We start from the raw sequence: 22,862 nt of genomic DNA on the forward strand, positions 1-22,862 counted from the left end.
GGGTTTGAGAGTTATACCAAGGAGCGAACTTTCTTTGCTTTGTTAACTTCTTTTTAAGAGGAGCTACAGAGTCGAGTGTTGTTCGCAGCGAGCCTACGGCGCTATCAACAAGATGATCAATTCGGGAGAGGTTAAAGTCGGCACGGGAAACCTCTGTTACTGAAGGACTTGGTATTGAATTTAACAACGGAGTAATCTTTTCCTTAAATTTTGCGACAGCACTATCTGATAAACATCTAGTATAGTAAAAGTGTTAAACGTACAAATGTAACGTATTCCTGGTTTGCAGAAACGTACGATGCCAACATTTCCTTCTGGTGACCAGGCCGCACAAAACATGTTTTTAACTCAAAAATTCATTCCTGAATGTGACCAAAATTCACCCAAATGTCTGATAGAATAAAATGACGAAGTGATAACGATCGAAGGTCGACTTTACTGTGACATCATGATATTTTCTGGCAGTTAATTTGTGCCATATTTCAGGAACAGAAGGAAACGTTTGATCAGATACTGAGTCAGTGACACTGATCTTTAAACACACACCTGTGTGTGTGAAGCAGCCACACCTGAAGCATTGTCTTCTGTCATGGCTAAAACTCTGTGGCCAACATAAACACATACGAGGACTCTGACTGTCTTTATGTTTCTCTGAATGAACTTACTCACTGTGCTGAATTTAATTCTGTCTCTGGATGTATTTATGCTAATGCAGCACTTCCTGTCAGATTTACATACACTTATCTGGCAGAGTGCAAACAGCCGTCGAGTTCCACACAAGCATGGTGAGGTCTCGTGCTGCAGCGATCTGAGCCTGATAAACTCTCATTAACCTGCACAGAGCCGCTGTGAAGTCTTTATTCTGCAGTCATTAAGACGTGCCTCAAACTGTAACACAGAGCTGCACAGAGCATTAAGCCGAGTGTGCTTCCAGCAGTGGAAGCCTGCTTCATTTCACACAATCAATAAGCCTGGATGTGAGGAGGTGTGTGCTGCTCCTCCGAGACCAAACATGCTCATTTAACTGACTGCATCAAGGCAGCAAACACTCAAGTGGCTGGAGAGTTTATTTATGGGCTGGAAGCACATGTTTCCCATCCGTCCCTGAATGCATCGTCAAATGTTGTGCATAACAAGTGGCCAACGAGCCTCACTGGTGCTGAGCTGCCTTCATTTAGCTTTCTGGACATATGCAGTTAAATCCTTGTGCATGTTCTCTCACTGTGCCGTCTGACTCCCAATCTCTGTTTGGACGTGCACGCTGACAATCTGCTGTGCGCACTTTATCTTTGGCTTCTGTCAGGAATGAAGATGTAGATATTCCAGCAGAATATGACTGAATGTGATCGACTCTAAACAGTACATCATATCTTTAAATGAAGCACAGCAGTCGTTCTGCTGCAGAGATCCTTCGCTGAGGGGGGAAAAAAATCATGACAGAACCTCTCAAACCAACAGACGGAGTCACAACAGCACGGGTCATCATTTATCTATTTCAGTATTTTGTCCTGACTTCTGCAGCTTCTCTACACACCAAAAGTGGTTGTTGTGTAGCAACCTGTCAGTGTGTTTCCTGCTGCTTTCTAGGACACCAAAATGAGGGATAGTGCCACAAAAAGCAATTGTTTTTTACAGAGACATAACTATGTTTCCAGCAGCTTTTAAGGTACCATATATGGTTGTTTTTTAGCAATACATTGCTTTGCTACCTGCAGATTTTTAGCCCTTAAACCTGTGTTGTTTTAACCAACCGTCACTTTTTACATCAAAGATGGCACCACAAGATGCGGCTCTTTTTTAGAGAGACATAGCTGTTTTTCCAGCAGCTTTTTAGGCACCAAACATGTTTATGTTTTTTAAAGGACCCAATGCTGTGTTTCCTGCTGCTTTTTAGCCCCCAGATGTGAATGTTTTTCAACATAGTTTATGCCACACAGAGTTTTTTTCTGCAGCTTTTTAGGCACAAACATGGCAGTTCATTTAGCTACCTGTCACGGTTTTTACAGCAGGATTGTGCCATAAAAAAGCAATTGTCTTTTACTGAGACACTGCTGTGTTTCCAGCAGCTTTTAAGGTACCAAGAGAGGTTGTTTTTAGCAATGCATTGCTGTATCCCTGCAACCTTCTTAGCCCTCAACCATGTGACTTGTTTTAGCCACCTGTCATTGTTTTTACAGCAGGGATTGCACCACAAAAAGCGGTTGTTTCTTAGCAAGACATGACTGTTTCCAGCAGCTTTTTAGGCACCAAACATGCTTGTTTTTAGCCATCTGTCACTGATTTTACAGCAGAGGTAGCACCACAAGTGTTTATTAGCACTGAACGCTGTGCTTCCAGCGACTTTTCAGCCAAGACATTGCTCTCTTTCCAGCAGCTTTTTAGGCACCAGATATGGTTGTTTTAGAGATGCATCACAGTTTTTTCAGAGAGGACAATGCCACAGAAAGGGGTAGTTTTTACAGAGACTTTGCTGTGTTTCCAGTCGATATTTGGCTCCCAAACATGGGTGTTTACTGAAGCCCCGTTTCCACCGAGCAGTACGGTTCAGTTCAGTTCAGTACGCATTGTTTCTGTTTCCACAGTGAAAGTTGTGGATGGTACCAACAGAAGCGTTCCTTAGCGTCCCCATGTTTGGTCCCCCCTCTGTTGGGGTACCTAGCACACAGATCTGGTACTAAAAGGTGGAGCTAGAAACCCTGCAGTCTGATTGGTCAGTAGAGGACGGTCACTCTGGTTTTATGTAACCTCTGTTCATACATCAGTAAACTACAACTATAAAATGAAAGAGAAAAAAATAACTTCATTCACTGGGCCGACTGCCGGCAACTTTTAAGGTGGAACGTTAACTTGTAATGTTACTCAATGCATGAGTTGATGACGTGAATCCATCAGCACACCTTAAATTTCACTGTGACAACTTTGACCATCACTTTAGTTTTTATATGACACACACTGGTTGTTTATTAGCAATCCACGGCTATTTTTATCAGCGGCTTTTTAGGCACCAAACATGGGTGTATTTTAGTGGCCCATCCCTGTTTCCCCAGCGGGGATAGTGCCACAGAAAGCAGCTGTTTTCCATCAAGACATCCAGCAACTTTATAGGCACCAAATATGGTATTCTTTTAGCAATCTGTGGCTGTTTTTGCAGCGGGGATAGTGCCTCGAATTATGATCTTTTTCTCACCACAACCACAGGGTTTTTGTGCCTAAATCTAACCACACATTTACCACAGCATTGCTATAATGTAAAGTTTCAACGTAGCCACTACAATAACGTGAAAATGTATCTGTGGTTTGCAGAAACATACAATGCCAACATTTTTCTGGCATTTGCTTTGTTATTACTGACATTTTGACTTCAAAATAAAGTGGTTCTGATCATCTGGTTGAACTGTTGGTTCGTCTGATCATCTTGTTTTTGTGGTAGCAATGTTATGGCACAGTTTCTGCAATTAACTGGAATTATTCTTTAATTAATTAACAACCAACAGTGACTCCAACGTACTCAAAGACCTCAGGAACTCAAAAATGTCAACAGTGCTTACGAAGACAAAATGCACCCAAATATTTGACTTGTGTTTCCTGTTTGTGACTGAAGACAGAGCAGCTCATATTTCCTCTCTGCAGATATGATTTATTTCTGCCTCTCCTGTGTCTCCCTCCCCTCTGTCAGTCCGTCCGTCTGTTTGTCAGATGTTTTCTGCACTATTACATAAAGTGAAAAGTTTGGAGAGACAGTGGTTGACTTCGACATCAGACACACGGCCCAAACTTTCCTGCCACGGCACATCCAGACTCTGACTCTGCTCTCCACCAGAAAAACAAGAAAACACTTCAGACAAACCTCTTCCATCATGAAACCCCAAAACACTCCAGATTATACAACCTGAGAACATGAAACTAGAATTACATGTAGTCTGTCTTTGTCATTTAAGGACAGAAACCTGAGGAAAAGGTTACAAAAAAGTTGAATTGCAGTTATGAAAAGTAACTCACACCCTTTACTCAAGTACTGTACCTAAGTACAATTTTAAGGTACTTGTACTTTAAGTATTTCTATTTACTGCAACTTTATACTTCAGCTCCATCCCAGAGGGAAATATTGTACTTTTTACTGCACTGCATTTAGCTACTTTTCATATTAAGATTTTACAAAAATGATCTTATATACCAATAATAATTAAAGATTAAACTAGTTTTTGTCTATTTTTCATATTGTTTTAAACATTTCAAATTCCCAAAAGATCAAATCACTAAATATCAAAGACTAGAGAAGCCCAGAATATTCATACAAATTCTCGAAACAACACCAGCTACTGACAACTACTTACATCCTAATTTATCAGTATTGATAATAATGAAGAATATAAGAATATATTATTAGATTTTTTTGATACATTCATTACATTTTGATTCTAATAATTAATTAATGATTGAGTAGGATTTTAAATGAATGACTTTTACTTGTAGTGAAGTACTTACACATCGTGGCACTGGCACTTTTACATTAGTAGATCTTATTACTTCCTCTCCCACTGCTGAACTGACCGTCATGATTAAAAATGATTTTCAACCCAAATGCCAGGGACAAAAAAAAGAATGTTGACATTGCACATTTCTGCAAACTACGGATATTTTATATTTGTATGTTATTATGTAGCAGAAAGGTTGAAAGATACATTTAAACATCGCTGTGGTTAGGTTTAGGCACAAAAACAACTTTGATATAGTAAGGAAAAGATTGTGTTTTGGCTAAAATTATCCGGCAGTGCCATAAAAGCCGGAAATACAGTGACTGGTTGCTACACAACACCCATGTTTGGAGCCAAAAAAGCTGCTGGATACATGATGACAGGCCACTACAAAACACCCATGTGTGTAGCCTAAAAAACTGCTGGAAACACAGTGACAGGTTGCTACAAAACACTTGTTTGGAGCCTGAAAAGCAGCTGGAAGCACAGTGACAAGTTATTAGAGAAAACACGTTTGGTGCCTAAAAAACTGCTGGAAACACAGTGACAGGTTGCTATAAAACAGTCATGTTTGGAGCCTAAAAAGCTGTAAGAAACACAGTGATAGGTTGCTACACAACACCCATGTTTGGAGCCAAAAAAGCCACTGGATACATAATGACAGGTCACTACAAAACACCCATGTGTGTAGCCTGAAAAGCAGCTGGAAGCACAGTGACAAGTTATTAGAGAACACATGTTTGGTGCATAAAAATCTACTGGAAACACAGTGACAGGTTGCTACGAAACACCCATGTTTGGTGCCTAAAAAGCTGTAAGAAACAAAGTGACCGGTTGCGACACAACACCCATGTTTGGAGCCAAAAAAGCCACTGGATACATAATGACAGGTCACTGCAAAACACCCATGTGTGTAGCCTAAAAAGCAGCTGGAAACACAGTGATCGGTTGCTACGAAACACCCATGTTTGGTGCCTAAAGAGCAGCTTTGAAACACACAACCAATCCACTGTCTCACCTCTCACCTGCCTGTGGCCATCAAACTGTACAACTCCTCCCTCTGAGTGGCCCTGAGACTTTTTCACACACTGCAATAATTTAATTTAACTTGTGCAATAACCCCATTCACCCTGACTGTATATATTCTGTTTGTGTAAATAATCTTGTTCAGTTTACAATATATATATGTATATATATATATTTATTTACGTTTATGTTTGTTAATAATTCCTGTTTATTTAACTATATATTTGTAAATACTATTGTTTAAATTTCTTATATTTTCACGTATCTTTCCTCTCTTGCAAGGAGCACCTGTAACATAAATAATTTCCCCTCGGGGATCAATAAAGTATTTCTGATTCTGATTCTGATTCTGATGACAAAGTCAGCTCATATACTGTGTAACTTTAGAAACGCTGATATGAAACATATGAAAGGTACAAAATGTAACATATCTGTGGTTTGGAGAAACGTACAGTGCCAACATTTTCCTCTGGCGACTGGGCTGAATTTGTCTTTGTTGAGCACCTCACAGTTACAGTGTACAGCTCTGACTCAGAATGCGATGGCCATTTTTACATTCAGTCACCAGAGGAAGACGAGGTGTTCAGTTTCATTCAGCAGAAACTCCTCAATATAAAACCAGCCTTTCCTGGAAACACACTGCTACACTGTGTATCTATACAGCTGAGGGCTGTGTGTGTGTGTGTGTGTGTGTGTGTGTGGTAAACTGCCAGTCGATGTTTGACTTTGAAGAACAACATGTTCCACTGAAGCAGACTTTGTCAGTGATAATAAAATACTCACTACAGCACTTCCCATCATGTAAACTCCAGTGTACACAGAGAGACTCAGTGTGTGTGTGTGTGTGTGTGTGTGTGTGTGTGTGTGTGTGTGTGTTGTCTGTGCGTTCAGTCAGTCGAGCGCCAAGGTTATCTGCAGGGGAAGCAACACAGTGTGAAGCTCTGACTGAACACACTGATACTGCAGACACACACACACACACACACACACACAGAACCGTTAATTGTGGCCATATTCATATTTAATTATATCTGACATCACAGACGGAGGTGATGACAGCTCACAGCGGTGGCCTCTCCGTCACCTGTCCCTCTCCCTCAGTTCAATGCAATGAGCTTTATTGTAATAATATATAGCGTATCACAGTTTGAACGGTAAAGAGACGGCCAGACGGGGAGGGCGGGGATGAGGGGTGAGCTGAGGTGCGAGAGGTAGATCAGAATAAAAACTTTCCTTCTCTCTCTCATAGCTCGGTGAAATGTGAACACACAGACATGAAACACCTTTTGATATTCAGTGTGATCTATCATTATCTCTGATGTCCATCCAGAATAAATGTCCATAAATCCACTCAGACACCAGAGAGAGAGTTCTTCAGTGTCACAGTAAACCTGGGACAGCTGTGTGTCCATCAGTTCAAACAAACAGGAGCTGCTGATTGGTCACTCAGCACTGTGAATGGTGATCATTTAACCAATATGCAAATCAATACGAGCTAAAATTATGGCAGTGATAGTAATACCTACACAGAGGATGCACGATACGATGTTGTCACAATGCTTAAGTCACGAGCACAAGAGTATTATCCAAAGTCAGCAACCAAGACGACATGTTTGTCTGACATATAGCAGCACTTACTACTGTGAACAGGACTTCAGAGAGGGGAGAGGAGAGGAGAGGAGAGGAGAGGAGAGGAGAGGAGAGGAGAGGAGAGGAGAGGTGCAGACTCCGCCTGACCACCGTACCGGTTGAGTGAAATGGAGTGCAGCCAAATGTTTCTGTGGTAAACTACTCTCTGATTGGTGCGCGATCCATATTTGCGTTTTGATTGGGCAGCTCTAGTCTCACAGTCAGCTGACTATGGAAGGGTTGCCAACTCTCATGCCCCTGGCGTGACTTTCTGTCACTCTCTCACGCCCGTTTAGGAAATCTCACTCCACCGTCACCAAGTCCTTTTTTTTTTTTTTTTTTTACGTCCAGCCCATTGTGTGGCCACATACTGGATGTCCACTGGATCCGTCGCATGCAGGATTCGGCCACGAGATAATAATGTCACGCGATAATTTTCGGAAACCCTGGAGGTATAAAGCAGGGCTGGACTGGGACAAAAAAATGGCCCTGGCATTTTTGGCCATGGCGGCCCACTATGATTGGTGAAATGGCATACACACACACTATGCTGTTACCAAAATTAAAATAAATCTCAGTAGTACCCTATGTGTGCTGGAAGAGAGTACCAAGGCTAGAAAATGAATGTGCTCTTTCACTTCTCATAAACATCCTGGTGGTAGCAGATGGCCCTGGAGCACACAATGCCTATGGTGAAAGCACTTGCCAAAGAAACTCTACAAGATTCATCATTTCAATTTTTAATAAAATGTGTGCAAGTACAAATAAGATACATTCATTTTTTTGTCACAGTCCAGCCCTGTACACAGGTCATTGAAAGTCCTTGAATTTATCTATTTCTGTATGAATATTACTGGATTCTTTAAGCAGATGACTTTACTACCATAGACTGATGGAATGGACCTTGATCTGTTACTGTAAAACAAGTATACGTCTATGGATGTATGTGGGGCTTAGGCCTATAGATATGGATATGTAAACGTACCCTCATTTCCTCTGTTTGCCACATGTGCATATGAACTCTTTTAAGGTAAAAAAACAAAAAAAAGTGCCACCGTGTCCACGTATGTTCATGACCACACACGCACAAGCAGATATTACGTCACAAGCTAAAATCTCACTCCGGCCCTCTGACCAAAGTTGGCAGCACTTTATTAGCGGCACTTTCTAACGTAAACAATCACCAGTTAAAGCCTCAAAACACAACTGGATTATGATCTAAAATCAACATCAGCAACCAAGATGACATGTTTCCCTGACGTTAGCATGTGGCTACATGTAGCAGCGTATATGTTTTATGAACACTTACAGAGACATGCCTGCAGCAGACGACCGTGGAAAGAAATCGTCTGGTTGGAGTATTCAGAGGTTTTTACTTTCACATGTTTACATCATTATTTGAAACGTTGGTGTGATTATCCAACATCGTGACATTATGACAGAAAATCAGAAAAAAGCATGATAGGTCCTCTTCAGTTCACCGTGCAGGAAACATGTAATTTCTTTGCCCTCCTCCCGAACACTTTTCTCCCTGATAAAAATATGTAATAACACTGGAGGAGGCTGCAGCTTCAACTCAGGGAATTGTCATCATGCTACACTTTGCTGGGTCAAGGTCACGCTTGTCTTTTCCATTAGACTCGTGTAATTGGATGTGTTGGATTGGATTTTAATGGTGTCCACATATGTGTGTTCACACTTGACACTGATGTGACATTCACACGTGTGATCAGATCTGCAGCACAGACAGATGATTGTTGTACCTCTCTGTGGATGTGGACTCTCCTGTAAAGGTGGCAGACGTCCTCTCAGGTCTGCTGAGGAAGACTCTGTGCTCCGTCGTCCTGTTACTGGCGGCTCAAACTTTGCTGTGAAGTAGTTATTGGTAGGAATGTTTTGGAAGTGTGAAATGGAAATTTTAATATTTGCTGTGGCTTCAAGATCCTTTCAAACACTGACACACTTCAGTTTGTCCATCCAAGTTTGTGCTAAACAGTGTTGTGGTTTGTCATCAGTTTCACTGTCAGATACATATTTAATCAACATTTAATCAAACATAATAAGCACCAGATCAGACTCAGTATTGGCAGAAGGGTCATTTTGAAGGAATTAAATCGGGGCAAGAGGAATTGATCTTGAATGAAAACGTCATGCTTTAGATGTGACGAGCAGATTGTAGGGAAACAAATTAAACAGTTTACAGATACATTCAATAAAAATGTTTGCTCTCTGCGTTGAAACCACTGGCAGTGCGTCTCTGACTAAATCTATCTGCTGAAGCAAATAAGTTGTAAATGCACATGAATTTTGTGTTTGCACATGGTGGAGCTGCCACGCACTTTGTTTTGTGAGAAAACTGTCAGACTGGCCGTGCACTCTCCCCACGCTCTGGGCTTAAAGAGATCTGATCACTGATGTCGCTGTCTGAGTAGAGACGTGAAATGGAGTCAGGCAGACGGAAAACACCGTCTGGACAGTGCCGCAAAACAAACAGTCGGGCGGAGTGGCAGGACAGTAAAATGAAACATGTATGACAATATGTTCATATGGTAATGCCTGATTGTTTCAGAGAATGGAACAAAATTTCCATTCATCAATTTTCATCTGCTAATCTGAGCAAAGCACCCCAGACGTCCCTCTCCCCACCATTCCAGCTCCTCCTGGAGGACCCCAAGGTGTTCCCAGGCAAGATGAGATACAAAATCCCTCCAGTGTGTTCTGGGTCTGCCCCGGGGCCTCCTACCAGTGGGACGTGCCCAGAACACCTCCTGATCAGATGTTGAACCACCTCAACATGAAGGAGCAGCGGCTCTACTCCGAGCTCCCTCCAGATGTCTGACTCCTCCCCCTATCTCTAAGGCTGAGCCCAGACACCCTACAGAGGAAACTCATTTCAGACACTTGTATCTGTGACCTCATTCTTTCAGTCACTACCCAGAGCTCATGACCATAGGTGAGGGTTGGGACAGAGATGGACCAGTAAATCAAAAGCTTTGCCTTCCGGCTCAGCTCCCTCTTCACCACAACGGTCTGGCGCAGCACCTGTATCACTGCAGATGCTGCGCCAAACAGCCAATCCACCTCACGCTCCATTCTACCCTCACTTGTGAACAAGACCCCGAGATACTTGAACTCCCTCAGTGAGGCAGTAACTCTCCCCCAACCCAGAGGGAACAATCCACCATGACCCCAGGTTTGGAGGTACTGAGTCTCATCCGGACCGCTTCGTCACCGTGTGATGAAGCCAACAGAAACACATCATCTACAAAAGAAAGAGATGAAATTCTGAGGTTCCCAAACCAGACCCCTTCCACCCCCGCCCACATTTAAGAGGACTGTCTGAACAGACCGAGGGTCTAGGTACCATGTCAGGGTCACTGCTGGTTCCAAAGTTGCTGGACTGAAAGGGTTTGGTGGAGAGGGGGCTTCTGCTCAGGCCCTCACATGAACTCTTCAGCAGACTTTGTGTAACAGAGTTCATTGGTTAAATCATCACAACCTTTCATCTGCCCCACGTTGCTTTATTACAGCACATTTGAGCTCTAGTTAAGAATTTACTGTCTCATAGTGACACCAGCCTGTAAACACTCCCATCACATGACCACAGCCTCACTGACTCAGGATCAGCTGACTCACAGCACTACTGTCTTGGCTCATATCTGTTATATTTAACAGCTCCTGCTGAATGCTTTTACATAAATATAATGACTATGCTGCAAAAGTAATGAGATGCTAATGAATTCCACATGTAATCTAATGCACTGCAGACCACAGTCCGTTTGATAAAACACACACTGAGGCTCATGCTCCTGATTAATGATGACAGAATGACAATAGGGAAGGATATTAATGTGAACACATGATTCAGTTATCAACAGTTAATGTGCTCTGAACAGATCAAAAGGCGGTCTGAATTTGTGCAGTGTTTTTATGCCTCCATGCCGGCGACAGCCGCGGCCAGAGGTGTTATATTTTCAGGTTGTAACATTCTCAAGAACGCAGTATCTTAAGAACTTCCACTCAAGCATAAACTAATTAGATTTTGGCGGTCAAAGGTCAAGGTCACTGTGACATCATCTGTCTCGTTCTTGTTAACATGATATCTCAAAAACACACTGATAGGATTTTTTATTTATTTTTTATTTATTTATTTTTTCAAATTTGGCACAAATGTCTATTTGGACTCTTGGTCGTAGGTCAAAGGTCACTGCGACTTCATCTGTCTCGTTCTTGTTAACATGATATCTCAAAAACACATTGATAGGATTTTTTTTTTTTTTTTAAATTTGGCACAAATGTCCACTTGTACTCAAGCATAAACTAATTCGATTTCGGCGGTCAAAGGTCAAGGTCACTGTGACATCATCTGTCTCGTTCTTGTTCACAAGATGTCTCAAAAACACATTGATAGGATTTTTTATTTATTTTTTTCAAATTTGGCACAAATGTCCACTTGGACTCTTGGTCGTAGGTCAAAGGTCACTGCGACCTCATCCGTCTTGTTCTGGTGAATGCAATATCTGAAGAACACCTTGAGGGAATGTTTTCAAATTTGGCACAAATGTCCACTTGAAGACGTGAGAGAAGCAGTTCAAGGTCAACTGCTTTCTGGCCCCCTTCCCCAGTTAGATCGGAATACCGGGATTACAAAAGTGGGAATTCTGGGAAGTGGGAAGTTTTTAGATGGGAGAAGGGTAGAAGCCGTGGATACAGTGTTCTCTGGTGATGTGTCAGGGAAAACAGAGTCCTGCTCTCCAACAGAAATTGGTTAGAGGGGACATAACCCACTGGATTGCCACTGAGCTGGTTCTGAGTGCCACCGATCGTCAGAATATAACATTATATGTTTAAAACTCAGTTAGTATTGACATGCTACACATCGTTAGCTCAGTTAGATTCTTCACAATTCAGTCACTTAGTTCATTTCATGGAAACCATGAGAACCAAATAATTAGTTCAGATTTATCAGCCTAGTAAACAAGAGGCTGCCGACCTTTGAAACGCTCATGAAGTCCGTTCCTTTGGTCTGTACGAGTCCACCAATCAAAAGAATATTTTCATGTGAAGTCCACTGCTAACTGTAGGCTAACTTCAGTGGTCAAACAAACCGCACTTCTTCCAACATAAACTATATTTTCTTGTCTTCTTCGTGTTGTTGGGTCTGCTTGTTTCGCTGCCTTGCTGGCTACAAAATAAAAGTGTCTCACACTTTACTGTGTACTTTTCTTACCAGGGCATCCAATCATGAGTACAACATGCGCCCAGTTTGGAAAGCCAACAGGCTCTGTCACATATCTTCCAACGGCAAACTTTCAAAGCTTTTTTTTTTTTCAAAATCATAAGAATTTTATTCTGATCCCTGCAGAGTTTGCATGTTCTCCCTGTGTCAGCGTGGGTTTCCTCCAGGTGCTCCAGTTTCCTCCCACAGTCCAAAGACATGCAGGTTAATTGGTGACTCTAAGTACAACAACAATACTAATATCATACGAAGGCTTATAAGCAACTCTGTCCAACGATATGTTTCAGGGTCAACGTGACTAAAAGTTATAGGTCATGATTAATGATGATGACTGAATAATTAATTTCCCCAAAAACACGCAGAGGTGTCTGCAGTGCTTCTGTATATAACCTGGGAGGCAAAACCCAGGCCAAAAAAATCCCATATACCACTGTTATTATCAGATTTAAACTTTTCTCCATTTTTTAAATCAGTCTTCATTTTTCATCTCAGAAACAGGTCTTAAAGGTCACTTAGTGTAATGTTGGGAGAGCGTGCAGCCTCCCCTCCTGACTCCCATACATATTGATTTTCAAATTCAGTTTCCAGATTCAATTAAATTTTACAAAACTTTATTTGTCCCTGCAAGGTTAGCTGTGTGCAGCCGCTTATCACCCACATCAGCAGATACCCTCTCAATAAACAGGGGAGGAGAAGACACACTGTTAATCACAGAGCTAATGAAGGCTTGGAGCTATAAACAGTGTGTGGGATTGGTGAGAAATCGATTAAAATAAAATAAAAATATCTGAAAACATCCACAGAAAGTGATGAAGCTGTACGCTGCAGAGGGATTGTAGCAGCAGTAACACAGCGTACCGGGTCACCTCACTGAGTCCACACACAGCAAATGTTCAATTATCCCTCAACAGATGGATTTTATTATTCAGCACAAAATGACTTTTACATCAGTTGTAGAAACAGCAGTGTTGAAGCAGCTCAGAGGATTCTGTGTATGACTCGAAATGTGGTTTTTATTTTCTCTTTCTGTTCAGATTCGTCTCTATCCAAGATGAGCCCCTGCTCTGAGGCCGGGAAACCCTGTAACCCCTGTCTGGATGCAGCGAAGGCCTGTAACCTTAACGAAACGTGTAAACGCCTACGATCTGCCTATAACTCCATCTGCAGCAAGGCCACGCCCCCTCAGCCCTCTCTGGCCAATCAGGAGCCGTGCAGCCGGAAAAGATGTCAGAAGGTGGGGGCAGAATTATTGTCTAATAATTCAATGTTTGGTTTAATGTTAAATTAGGAATGCACCTGTTTAGTGACAGAACATCGGTATCACCTAATATTACGCTTGCAGAGTCGGAGAGCTGCCGTTTTAGATGTGAATGAGTACCAGACCCTTTTATGTTGTACGGACTGAGATTGCTAAATACATATTTTGGATCATTGTTGTTAAAACCAGATCAGTAAAGAATATAGCAACTTTCACCACAGCTCATTTTAGGAGGACCGCTCATGGTGGTCACTTCCTGTCAACGTTACAGATCAGAAGCACAGAGAGTTGTTGACTAGAGATGATACGCCGTCTCATGGCGGTCACTTCCTGTCAGCGTTACAGATCAGAAGCACAGAGAGTTGTTGACTAGAGATGATACGCCGTCTCATCTAGTTGGTGTGAACTGGCGGAGGCGTACAACCACAAAGTGGATATTCTAGTTGTACAATAAAGTTAAGCTGTGTGGATATTTAGTGTCACTAAAGGCTGAGCTGTAAGAATGTGTTGGAGATGACGTTAACAGACCTACACAGGGCTTCACATGTCATGTGGTACTTACTGAATTTCCCCATCAGGGTAAAATATACCTCTCCATAATGTGGCCACTCAGAATCTGAGGAATACAAAAATACAACCATCAATCGCTCCAGCTCCATTATACGTTAATCAGTGAAGTGTGCAGCAGGTGGTATCACCTTTTAGCTTTTACTCCACTGATGATGTTGAAGTGCACTCCTGCAAGTCACAAATATCGGAGTAGAAAAAAAAAAAGCACCTACTCTACCAACTGATTTCTGACCTTTTCTCCAGTGGTGAGATCATGAGACAGAGCTGTGCACGGTGAAATAACATCCTGCACGCTGCTGGATCTGTTAAAACTAAAAGCTTATTTAAGACTAAAAGGTTATTAATATTTCATTTCCTGCTCCCTTTCCTCATTTCTACTGACTAAACGTTAAGCTGCTAACAGCTAAATGTAATTTCACTGTTATGTAACCGTCCTGTGGAATACAAGGCTGTTGAAGATCTGACCTCTGCTCCGCTCCTGGATAGAGCATATTTAACTATCTAGTAATATAAATGATACAAAGATGATGATTCACTCCTCACTCTGTGTCTCTCAGGCCCTGCGTCAGTTCTTCGAGCGGGTCTCATGGGAGCTGAGCTACCCTCTGCTGTTCTGCTCCTGCCCGGACCAGGCGTGTGCCGAGCGCCGCCGCCGCACCATCGTCCCCTCCTGCTCCCACCAGGAGAGGCACAAGCCCACCTGCCTGGAGCTCCGACGCATCTGCCGCTCCGACGCTCTCTGCAGGTGAGACGGCCTCCAGCAGCCAATCAGGTGTGAGCGTGACCTGCCGGTTTTCCATTCACATGCACGAAGGCTGGATGCAACGTGTTTCGCTGATTATGATCAGGCAAGAGGAGGAACTAATCAGTGAAATCAGCTGCTGGAGGGTTTAATTGGAAAGAAATCGAGAACACTCTTGGGTCAAAATTGCGAGTTTGATTGATAACTACTGGCTTCAAAGGTTAGAGGAGCCTGAAGTGGGGGAAGTGAGTGAGTTACACCCCTGCCCTCCTCCCTCGGTGACTACGGTTGGGGTGCCCTTGAAAAGGCAGCAGTGCTGGTGGAAAGCACACGCCTGATTGGTTAGCTTTCTCTGGATGAATATATGTTGAATACAGTGATGAAGGCAGGAAGACAGTTTCTGAGTTACAGAACAGAGAGGGGAAGTTCAAATGAGGGTTACTGAGGGAGGAAAGGCTCAAAACTTAATTATAGGGATATGTCTCTGATTTTCAACCAGCTCTGCATCAGAACAACGTGGGTAGTGTGTGTTAATAGGCTCAATCCCAAGTCACCCCCATGGCCATTCCATTTTTAGTGCTGCTGCGTAGGATAGTGTGTCCCGTGTCTTTTGGGGATTGAGGGCTAGTGGTGATCCAGCCCTCTGGGTGGCCCTCCAAATGGAGTGGTAAGAGAAAATTCCTAGAATGCTTTGCAAACTGCAGCTGTTTAAAGTAAAAAAGCAACATGCAGAAAAAACCCATAAATGTAATTTATCCTTGCTAATAATAATAATGCAAAAATGTTAAAGTTCCTCAGGCTATGTTAGATTAACGTAGACACAAAGGAAGATGTATGTTTCAACACTTTATGTTTTTTAGCTAACTCTTTCAACTGTTTATCAGAACAATTAGCTAACAATTTCAACTATTATCCATTAGCTAACTAATGCTATTTCAACTGTTTAGCTGCTAACTAGCCTTATATCAACTGTTAATCAATTACCTTTAGCTAACCAATGCTACCTGCAACACTTACTTCAAGCTATCTATTTCAGCCTTTTGTTTCATTAGCTAGCTAATGCTATTTGAACTGTTTAAGCTAACCAATGCGGACAGGTCATTAGATGCTATTAGTTAACTGTTTCAACCGATAGCCATTACTTATAGCTAACTAATTCTATTTCAACTAGCTACTTATCAGCTAACTAATCCTATATCAACTGTTTATAAATTACTTTTAGCTAGCGATATGTTTCAATCTTTTGCTCCATCACTAATAGCTAACTAATGTTGTTTTGACCGTTTAATAACTTTACCTTTAGCTAACTAATGCTATTTTGACAGTTTATCAGATCTTTTTAGCTAACTGTTTCAACCGTTAGCCATTACTTTTAGCTAACTGTTTCAACCCTTAGGCCTCATTTACATCTCAAGCGATGTGTTCCCGTAGCACTCGTAAACGGTTGCTGTGTACTCACGTTTTCATTTCGGCAAGCATGTTAACAAGCTAGAGCATTCACAACGCATCTGTTCTATGCGCTGCTTTCGCCAGCAAGCTCGAAAATAGATGAGATGCCGATTTTTTGCGCGAGCGAATGGTCGCTGTAGTCAACAAAAAATTGACATCTACGGTGGCCAAGAGAGGTCACAACACACGCAAACTACACGCAAACACGAGTTTGCATGTGTTGTGACCTCTCTCAGCCACCATAGACATCTCCCCCTTGACCAAATGAGACCTGACAGCAACATGTTTCATGTTATGGAGATGGACGACTACAGATTGATCGAGGCGGTCAAAAAGCATGTTGACCTTCATGATGTCCGACATCCATTGTATAAAGACAGTCGAAGGAAGGACAAGGCATGGGCAGCGGTCGCCACCGCAATTGGCTTTGATAACCGTAAGTAGCTAATGCAGTTTTGCTGTGTATGCTTTGTGACAGCTATGCTCATGTGGCTAACACTGAGACAAATGGGCTTTTTGTACTAAGGCTAGTAATTAGCAGACAAAGACTACTTGCCCATTTGTAGTGCTAAATAGTATTAATTCTCCAAGCGTTGGAATAATGACTGTCCACCCTGGGCTTTGGGTCCAAACTCACTTCTTCTTCTTTGGGGTTTATTGGAGCTTTGCAAACACGGTGCACTACCACCACCAACTGTTCAGGTGTGGTTTGTATTTTGACACGACAGCAGCAGCCGCTGCGCGACGCGTCTGTTTGGTTTTGGTGTGAATACACGTGTGCTGCCGCTACGCTTGTGCATCACTTGCGGTGTAAATGAGGCCTCACATACTGAATTGCTGACACTAATCTTGCAACTGTGCTGAGTGTAAAGATCTTCTGTGTATGAAGCATCCATGTTTTAGAATTTTTAACTGCTTTGCAGCAACATCCATATTCAAAGCATCATCAGCTGTCATGAGTATGGACAGACATGGATGTAAACTGCAAACTGACGGGGCCACAGAGGCGTACAACCGCGAGGCGGTAACTCAAGTTTGATATGATACTAACGTGAACCTCTCTGTGCTTGGACTGCCGGCTGGACAAAATATCTGAAGACGAACTTTGAAGGAAATTCTACATTACTAAGAAAATTATTGTTGATTAATTCAACAAAATAACGAGCAGATAAATCAGTAATGAAACTACTGGTTAGATGCCGGCTTGCAGTGGACAGACGTACTGTTGCTGTGGAACAGGACTGAGCAGGAAGGAGCAGGCAGAGCGACGAGCAAGCAAAGAAATGAAATCTAACGGGTGTAATGAAGCTGCTCTGCGTGCAGTGTCGTCTCATTCACTCAGTCTGCAGGTTACATCGGATCGTTTCCATTCACTCTGTCAGTCGTAGGTGTGATGCTGTTCCTCTGCTGCACACTTGCAGTATTTTCAGTCTCATGGTCAAGGCTGAGGTCACGGCGCCGCTCCGCTCCCGTCTTTTTCTAAAGCTCTAACATCTTCAGCAATTAGAGAACTAAATGTGAATAATGGTCCTTTTTTTTTCCTCCCAGCGTGCGCTGATTCCTCTGACAGCGTCTCGCACCTTGATAGAAAACAGTGTGTTTCTCTCTGTAGCAGCGCAGGAGATTGCTTCAATTGATTTTTTTCAGAACTCTGACATATTCATCAACACATGAAGCTGATGTGCTCTGTGTGTGTGTGTGTGTGTGTGTGTGTGTGGGGGGGGGGATCAAACTGTGTTCGGTCCTGGTCGAGGTTAAAACCCTTCAGAGACATTTAATTACAGACAGAATAATCTTAAAGGGAATTGTGTTTTCATGCAGTGTGCATCTTATTTTCATGGTTTCTATCAGTGATAATGACCAGTGCTGAGCAGTCACTGTTTCAGTAACCATAACGGTGAATAATTACAATATGAACTTCAGCAATTACTGCAACATCCCACAGCTTCACCGTGAGAGCTGGATTTATGTAAAGCAGTAAAGTTTAAAAATCCTCCACACATTTATAATTTCACTCCTGTGACTTTTTGTGCCACTCTCCTGACAGGAAACAATCACTTTATATATTTATAATTTAAAAAACTGTTTTGAAAATACATTTTAAGTATAATTTTTGGGGATTTGTAATAACTTTCATTTCATTCATTTCCTGTAACCGCTTACCCTGTTGGGGGTCGTGGGGGATGGAGCCTATCCCAGCGGGGGGGTTCACCCTGGACAGGTCACCAGACTCACAGGACTGACACATAACCTGCATGTCTTTGGACTGTGGGAGGAAGCTGGAGCACCTGGAGGAAACCCACGCTGACACGGGGAGAACATGTCAGAGCACCTGGAGGAAACCCACGCTGACACAGGGAGAAGATGTCAGAGCACCTGGAGGAAACCCACGCTGACACAGGGAGAACATGTAAACTCTGCACAGAAGGGCTCCTCCACCCTGGGTTCCAACCAGGAACCCTTTTGCTGTGAGGCCACAGTGCTAACCACTACTCCACCGTGCCGCCTAATAATGACTTTCAAGTGCACTTAAATATAATAAAAAATCTTCCTGTTGAACCAAAGTTGGATTAAAGTATATTTTTTAAGGTAATAAGTTGTACTTCAGATGTTTAAGCACATATTAATGCTATCTCAATACAGAGCAGCCAAGGACACTTAGAGTGCAACTTTATTGGCACTAATGATACACAATTAGCATCCTGAGTACATTGCTAGTATAAGTGCATTAAGGCTGTGCAGAGTAAGGAGATCAGGGCTCAGTGTGATTTTTTTCCTGAGCATTTATTATTTTGTTTATTTGTTGAGAAAATACAATGATGATATTTTGCAGAGCAGACTGATGTTTGTCTCGTTTCTCATTTAATTGGTTATTTTGAATAATATGTCTCAACTTTGTGCTTCGTTTGTGACGTTAGAGCCAGAGTGTTGTCATTTTAAATCTGATCTGGAGTCTGTCAGTGGGTTTCGTTGGGCTGAGTCTCTCCGAGATAAACTGGTAAACACTGACACATGTAAACAACAAACCCCGCCTGCTCCGTGAGCTGCGTCTGGCTCCACACAACAAAGAGTGAGCGGAGAGTGAGTGAAGTGAAGCCTGGACGAGGCTGAGCTTCTGTAAGGTGATTCCCTTCCATCACTCCGGCTTTCTGAGGCTTAGCTGCCTGTTGCTTCGCCGCTGTGATGCTGCACGCTCACACACAGGACGTTTAAAACTCAGCATTTTCACGGTTCGCACCAAAAATACCACGATTCAAGGAGAGGATCATTTGAATCAGATTTTATGACCCTAAACATGCAGACGTTGTTGTTTGTGGCTGTAAAACAATAAATGGAGTGTGACACGCGCGGCTCAGGAAATGTGTCCAGAAATAGAAAATGAAAACGAGCTGCTCATTATGCACCAGAGCTGCTTAGAATAATCCACAACACAACAAATGCTTCATCGACAGCGTGTTTTGCATTTTTAAATCTGATTCTCTCCCAGATTTGTTTTTCTTTGGCAAAACAGATTTTTGAAATTTGATTTTTAACCTTTTTTTATCCTTCAAAATACCAACAACAAAATGGAGCTGTGGTAGCTCTTCATCCTGTCGTCTCCCTGCTCTCAGTGAGTCAGCTGTGATTTCTCCTCAGTGACTCACGTCTGTCCTTCAGATGAAGAAACAGGAAACAGCGAGCCTGTTTAATCAAAGACTGTGTGGCTGAAGGTTCATCTTCCCTTTGTTTTAAATTCAAATTTGCAGCTGTCAGAACTAAGTCCTTTACACACCGTGACAAGTAAACAACATGAAAATGCAAAATATTTCACATCCAAACTTTCCATACGGGCAGGGATGCAAATTCACGACAGGAAGCGGCCGAATCGGCAGCAGAAATTGTTGGCAGTCAACGTTTCTGTAAACCGTTTCTAAAGTGACGCAGTGAATGAGCTGACTGTCATCAGGAGGTGGAGGGACGGTGGATGGTGTTTGTCTCCAGCTGCTTTTGTAGCAACCTGTCACTGCACTTCCTGCAGCTTTTTAGTTTAGTTTAGTTGGAGACGCCTGAACTCCCTTGCTTGAGGCAGTAACTGTCTTCCAACTCAGAGGGGGCAATCCACCGGTTTCTGGCAGAGAACCATGGCCTCAGATTTGCCTGCCCTGGGGCCTCCTGCCTGTTCGACATGCCTGGAACACCTCTAACCGGAGGCGCTGAGGAGGATCCTGATCAGACCTTTCGACACCAAGGAGCAGCGGCTGTACTCCGAGCTCCTCCCCCTATCTCTAAAGGTGTGGACACACCAAACCGACATCAAAGAACTAGCAGCGACGAAAGCCAACTGTAACTCACGTCGCCCTGTGTCAGTTGCATTTGAACACACTACACGGACTACATCCGACGGCCAAGTAGCACGTACGTTCTGCGCCTGCGTGAGAGAGAGCGGAGTGAGAGAGTGGTACATCCTGTCAGCCGAGGGGTTTCCTATCTGTGCAGCCGAGCACCGCAGCACCTCCACGGACTATTACATCCAGACGGTCCCGGTGTTTCCTCCGCAGGCTCCACTTCACTCAGCTGCCCGATAAACCCGCTGCTTCTTCCCACTTTAACCTGAATAACAAACCAGGGCTCGGTGCTCCGGTTGGATCCAAACGGAGAGCCGGGGCTAGCTCAGAGACTAGCGGAGGCTAACTGGCTGTGCTTCCCTCTGGTCATGCTGCGGCTAACGCTCCGCTAGCTGCTCCCAGCTAGCTCCGGTTTGTTATTCAGGTTAAAGTGTGAAGAAGCAGCCGGTCTGTGGGGCAGCTGAGTGAAGTGGAGCCTGAGGAGGAAGCACCGGTTAGCCCCGGTTCACTACAGGCAGATTCACTCGCTACAGGGGCGAGGAAATAAAACCTGAACAGCCAATCAGAGTGATCTCTTTCACCGACAAGCTCCGCCACCGATTCAACATGCTCAATCGGCCGAAAAGCCGCCGACGCGGTGCGGGTCACAACGCAAAAACTAGGCTGACAGACGCTCACCGGCGGCCCAACTTTGGTCGACGGTCGACTGTGGGCTTGGTGTGTCAGGGCCTTAAGGCTGAGCCCAGACACCCTACGGAGGAAACTCATTTTCGCTGATTGTATCCACGATGTCATTCCTTTGGTCTGCCTTTATTCATGCAGAAAAATCCACCTTGTTCCAATTACCTGTCCCTCTTTTTTTGCTGTGTAATATTCACGGTCTTTGTGGAAGCACTCCGGACACAAGCAACAGTTGGAAATATATTCAGATGCAAGTTTTATGACAGAAAACAAACACCCGCAGTGTGTGAAGGCCTCAGGAATGTGAAGTCATGCGAGCAGCTGTGTGAGGCTGAACGTCTAAACGCTAACATGCTCACAATGACACAGTGAGTCAAAGCCAGAATCCTCTGGACCTGTGTGAGTCTCAGAGATCTTAGCCTCCTGATCTCCCTCCTGTCTCAGCACAAAGGAGGCAGAAAGCGGGATAAGACGGTCCTGAAGGAGCTGCCTTTAGATAATCAGCCTCACACACACTCACACACACTCAGGCTTTGTGTTTGCTGCCGCTATGTTCATGTTGCTCTGAGTCTCTGTGAGCGAACATGTGTGTCTTACAGGAGAGAGGAGATGAATCAATAAGTGCACACAACCCTGCAGACCACCAAGCACGCAAAGACCCTAATGAGCTCCTTCCCCCAAACCTTACAACTATTTATCCACCCTCAGTTAGTCAACAACACACTCAGCTCAGTGCTTCCCTCCGACATTATAGAGAACGTTTGATTTCCTGTAAAAAGGAATCCAAAGTAAGCTTTTGGTTTTAGCCTCCATTAACCTCAGATGGAGAGCAGAGAGCTGCATAATCAGAATCCCGCAGGTCCTCTGGGTCTCCGCAGCCTCTGGAGGGACGCAGAGGACGGGAGGGTGGTCGTCTCCCACTGTGGACGGGAGTAGGCAGGAGGAAGTGAGTGCTCGGGGAACGCTCTGATTGACACACACAGTAATTAAATATGGTCTTTGCCACAAGTAATGCATGGGAGACCTACGGGGAGTGCTGAAAGCTTTTTGGACCGACGCTCTCATTAAAAAAAAAAAAAAAAAAAAAGGAAATCTATTAGCATTTCAGTTGAGAGCTCGATCACACCTCTCAGTGAGGAAATGTTAGTAGCTGGTTTGTGAAGGGAGGCATCAGCTCGTGGGCCACATCTGGCCCTACAAGGGGCTGACATCACGATGACATCATGTTATCAGCTGGAGGTGCAGCTGCCTCTCTCCCACAGGGCTGTAGGCTCCATAGGAGTGTTAAAATATGTTTGTCTTGTTGTGTTATTGGGAGCCAGAATAGAAGGAGTCATGGCTCAAAACCAGCCGCCACTGCCCGTCAACAAAAACAAAGACAACTATGGTTAAATGTGATAAGACCAAAGGACTGGACGGAGGCCATCATCAAAAATGCTCACATGTGCAGCGCACACTTCATATCAGG

The 22,862-nt window shown here is 43.4% G+C and overlaps 2 protein-coding genes across 2 annotated transcripts in view; both read left to right on the forward strand.

The window, feature by feature from the left end:
* LOC126396068 (uncharacterized) overlaps positions 1 to 22,862 on the forward strand; it is a 737,953-nt gene that overhangs the window by 599,976 nt on the left and 115,115 nt on the right. The window lies entirely within an intron of this gene.
* Positions 1 to 22,862, forward strand: part of LOC126396036 (GDNF family receptor alpha-2-like) — a 157,299-nt gene that overhangs the window by 91,232 nt on the left and 43,205 nt on the right. The window contains exons 4-5 of the mRNA XM_050053862.1: positions 13,404 to 13,603; positions 14,755 to 14,942. Of these exons, the coding sequence (XP_049909819.1) occupies positions 13,404 to 13,603; positions 14,755 to 14,942 (388 nt within the window). The remainder of the gene's footprint in view (positions 1 to 13,403; positions 13,604 to 14,754; positions 14,943 to 22,862) is intronic.

This window comes from Epinephelus moara, chromosome 9 (assembly GCF_006386435.1).
Source record: "Epinephelus moara isolate mb chromosome 9, YSFRI_EMoa_1.0, whole genome shotgun sequence".
Classification (NCBI taxonomy): Eukaryota; Metazoa; Chordata; class Actinopteri; order Perciformes; family Serranidae; genus Epinephelus; species Epinephelus moara.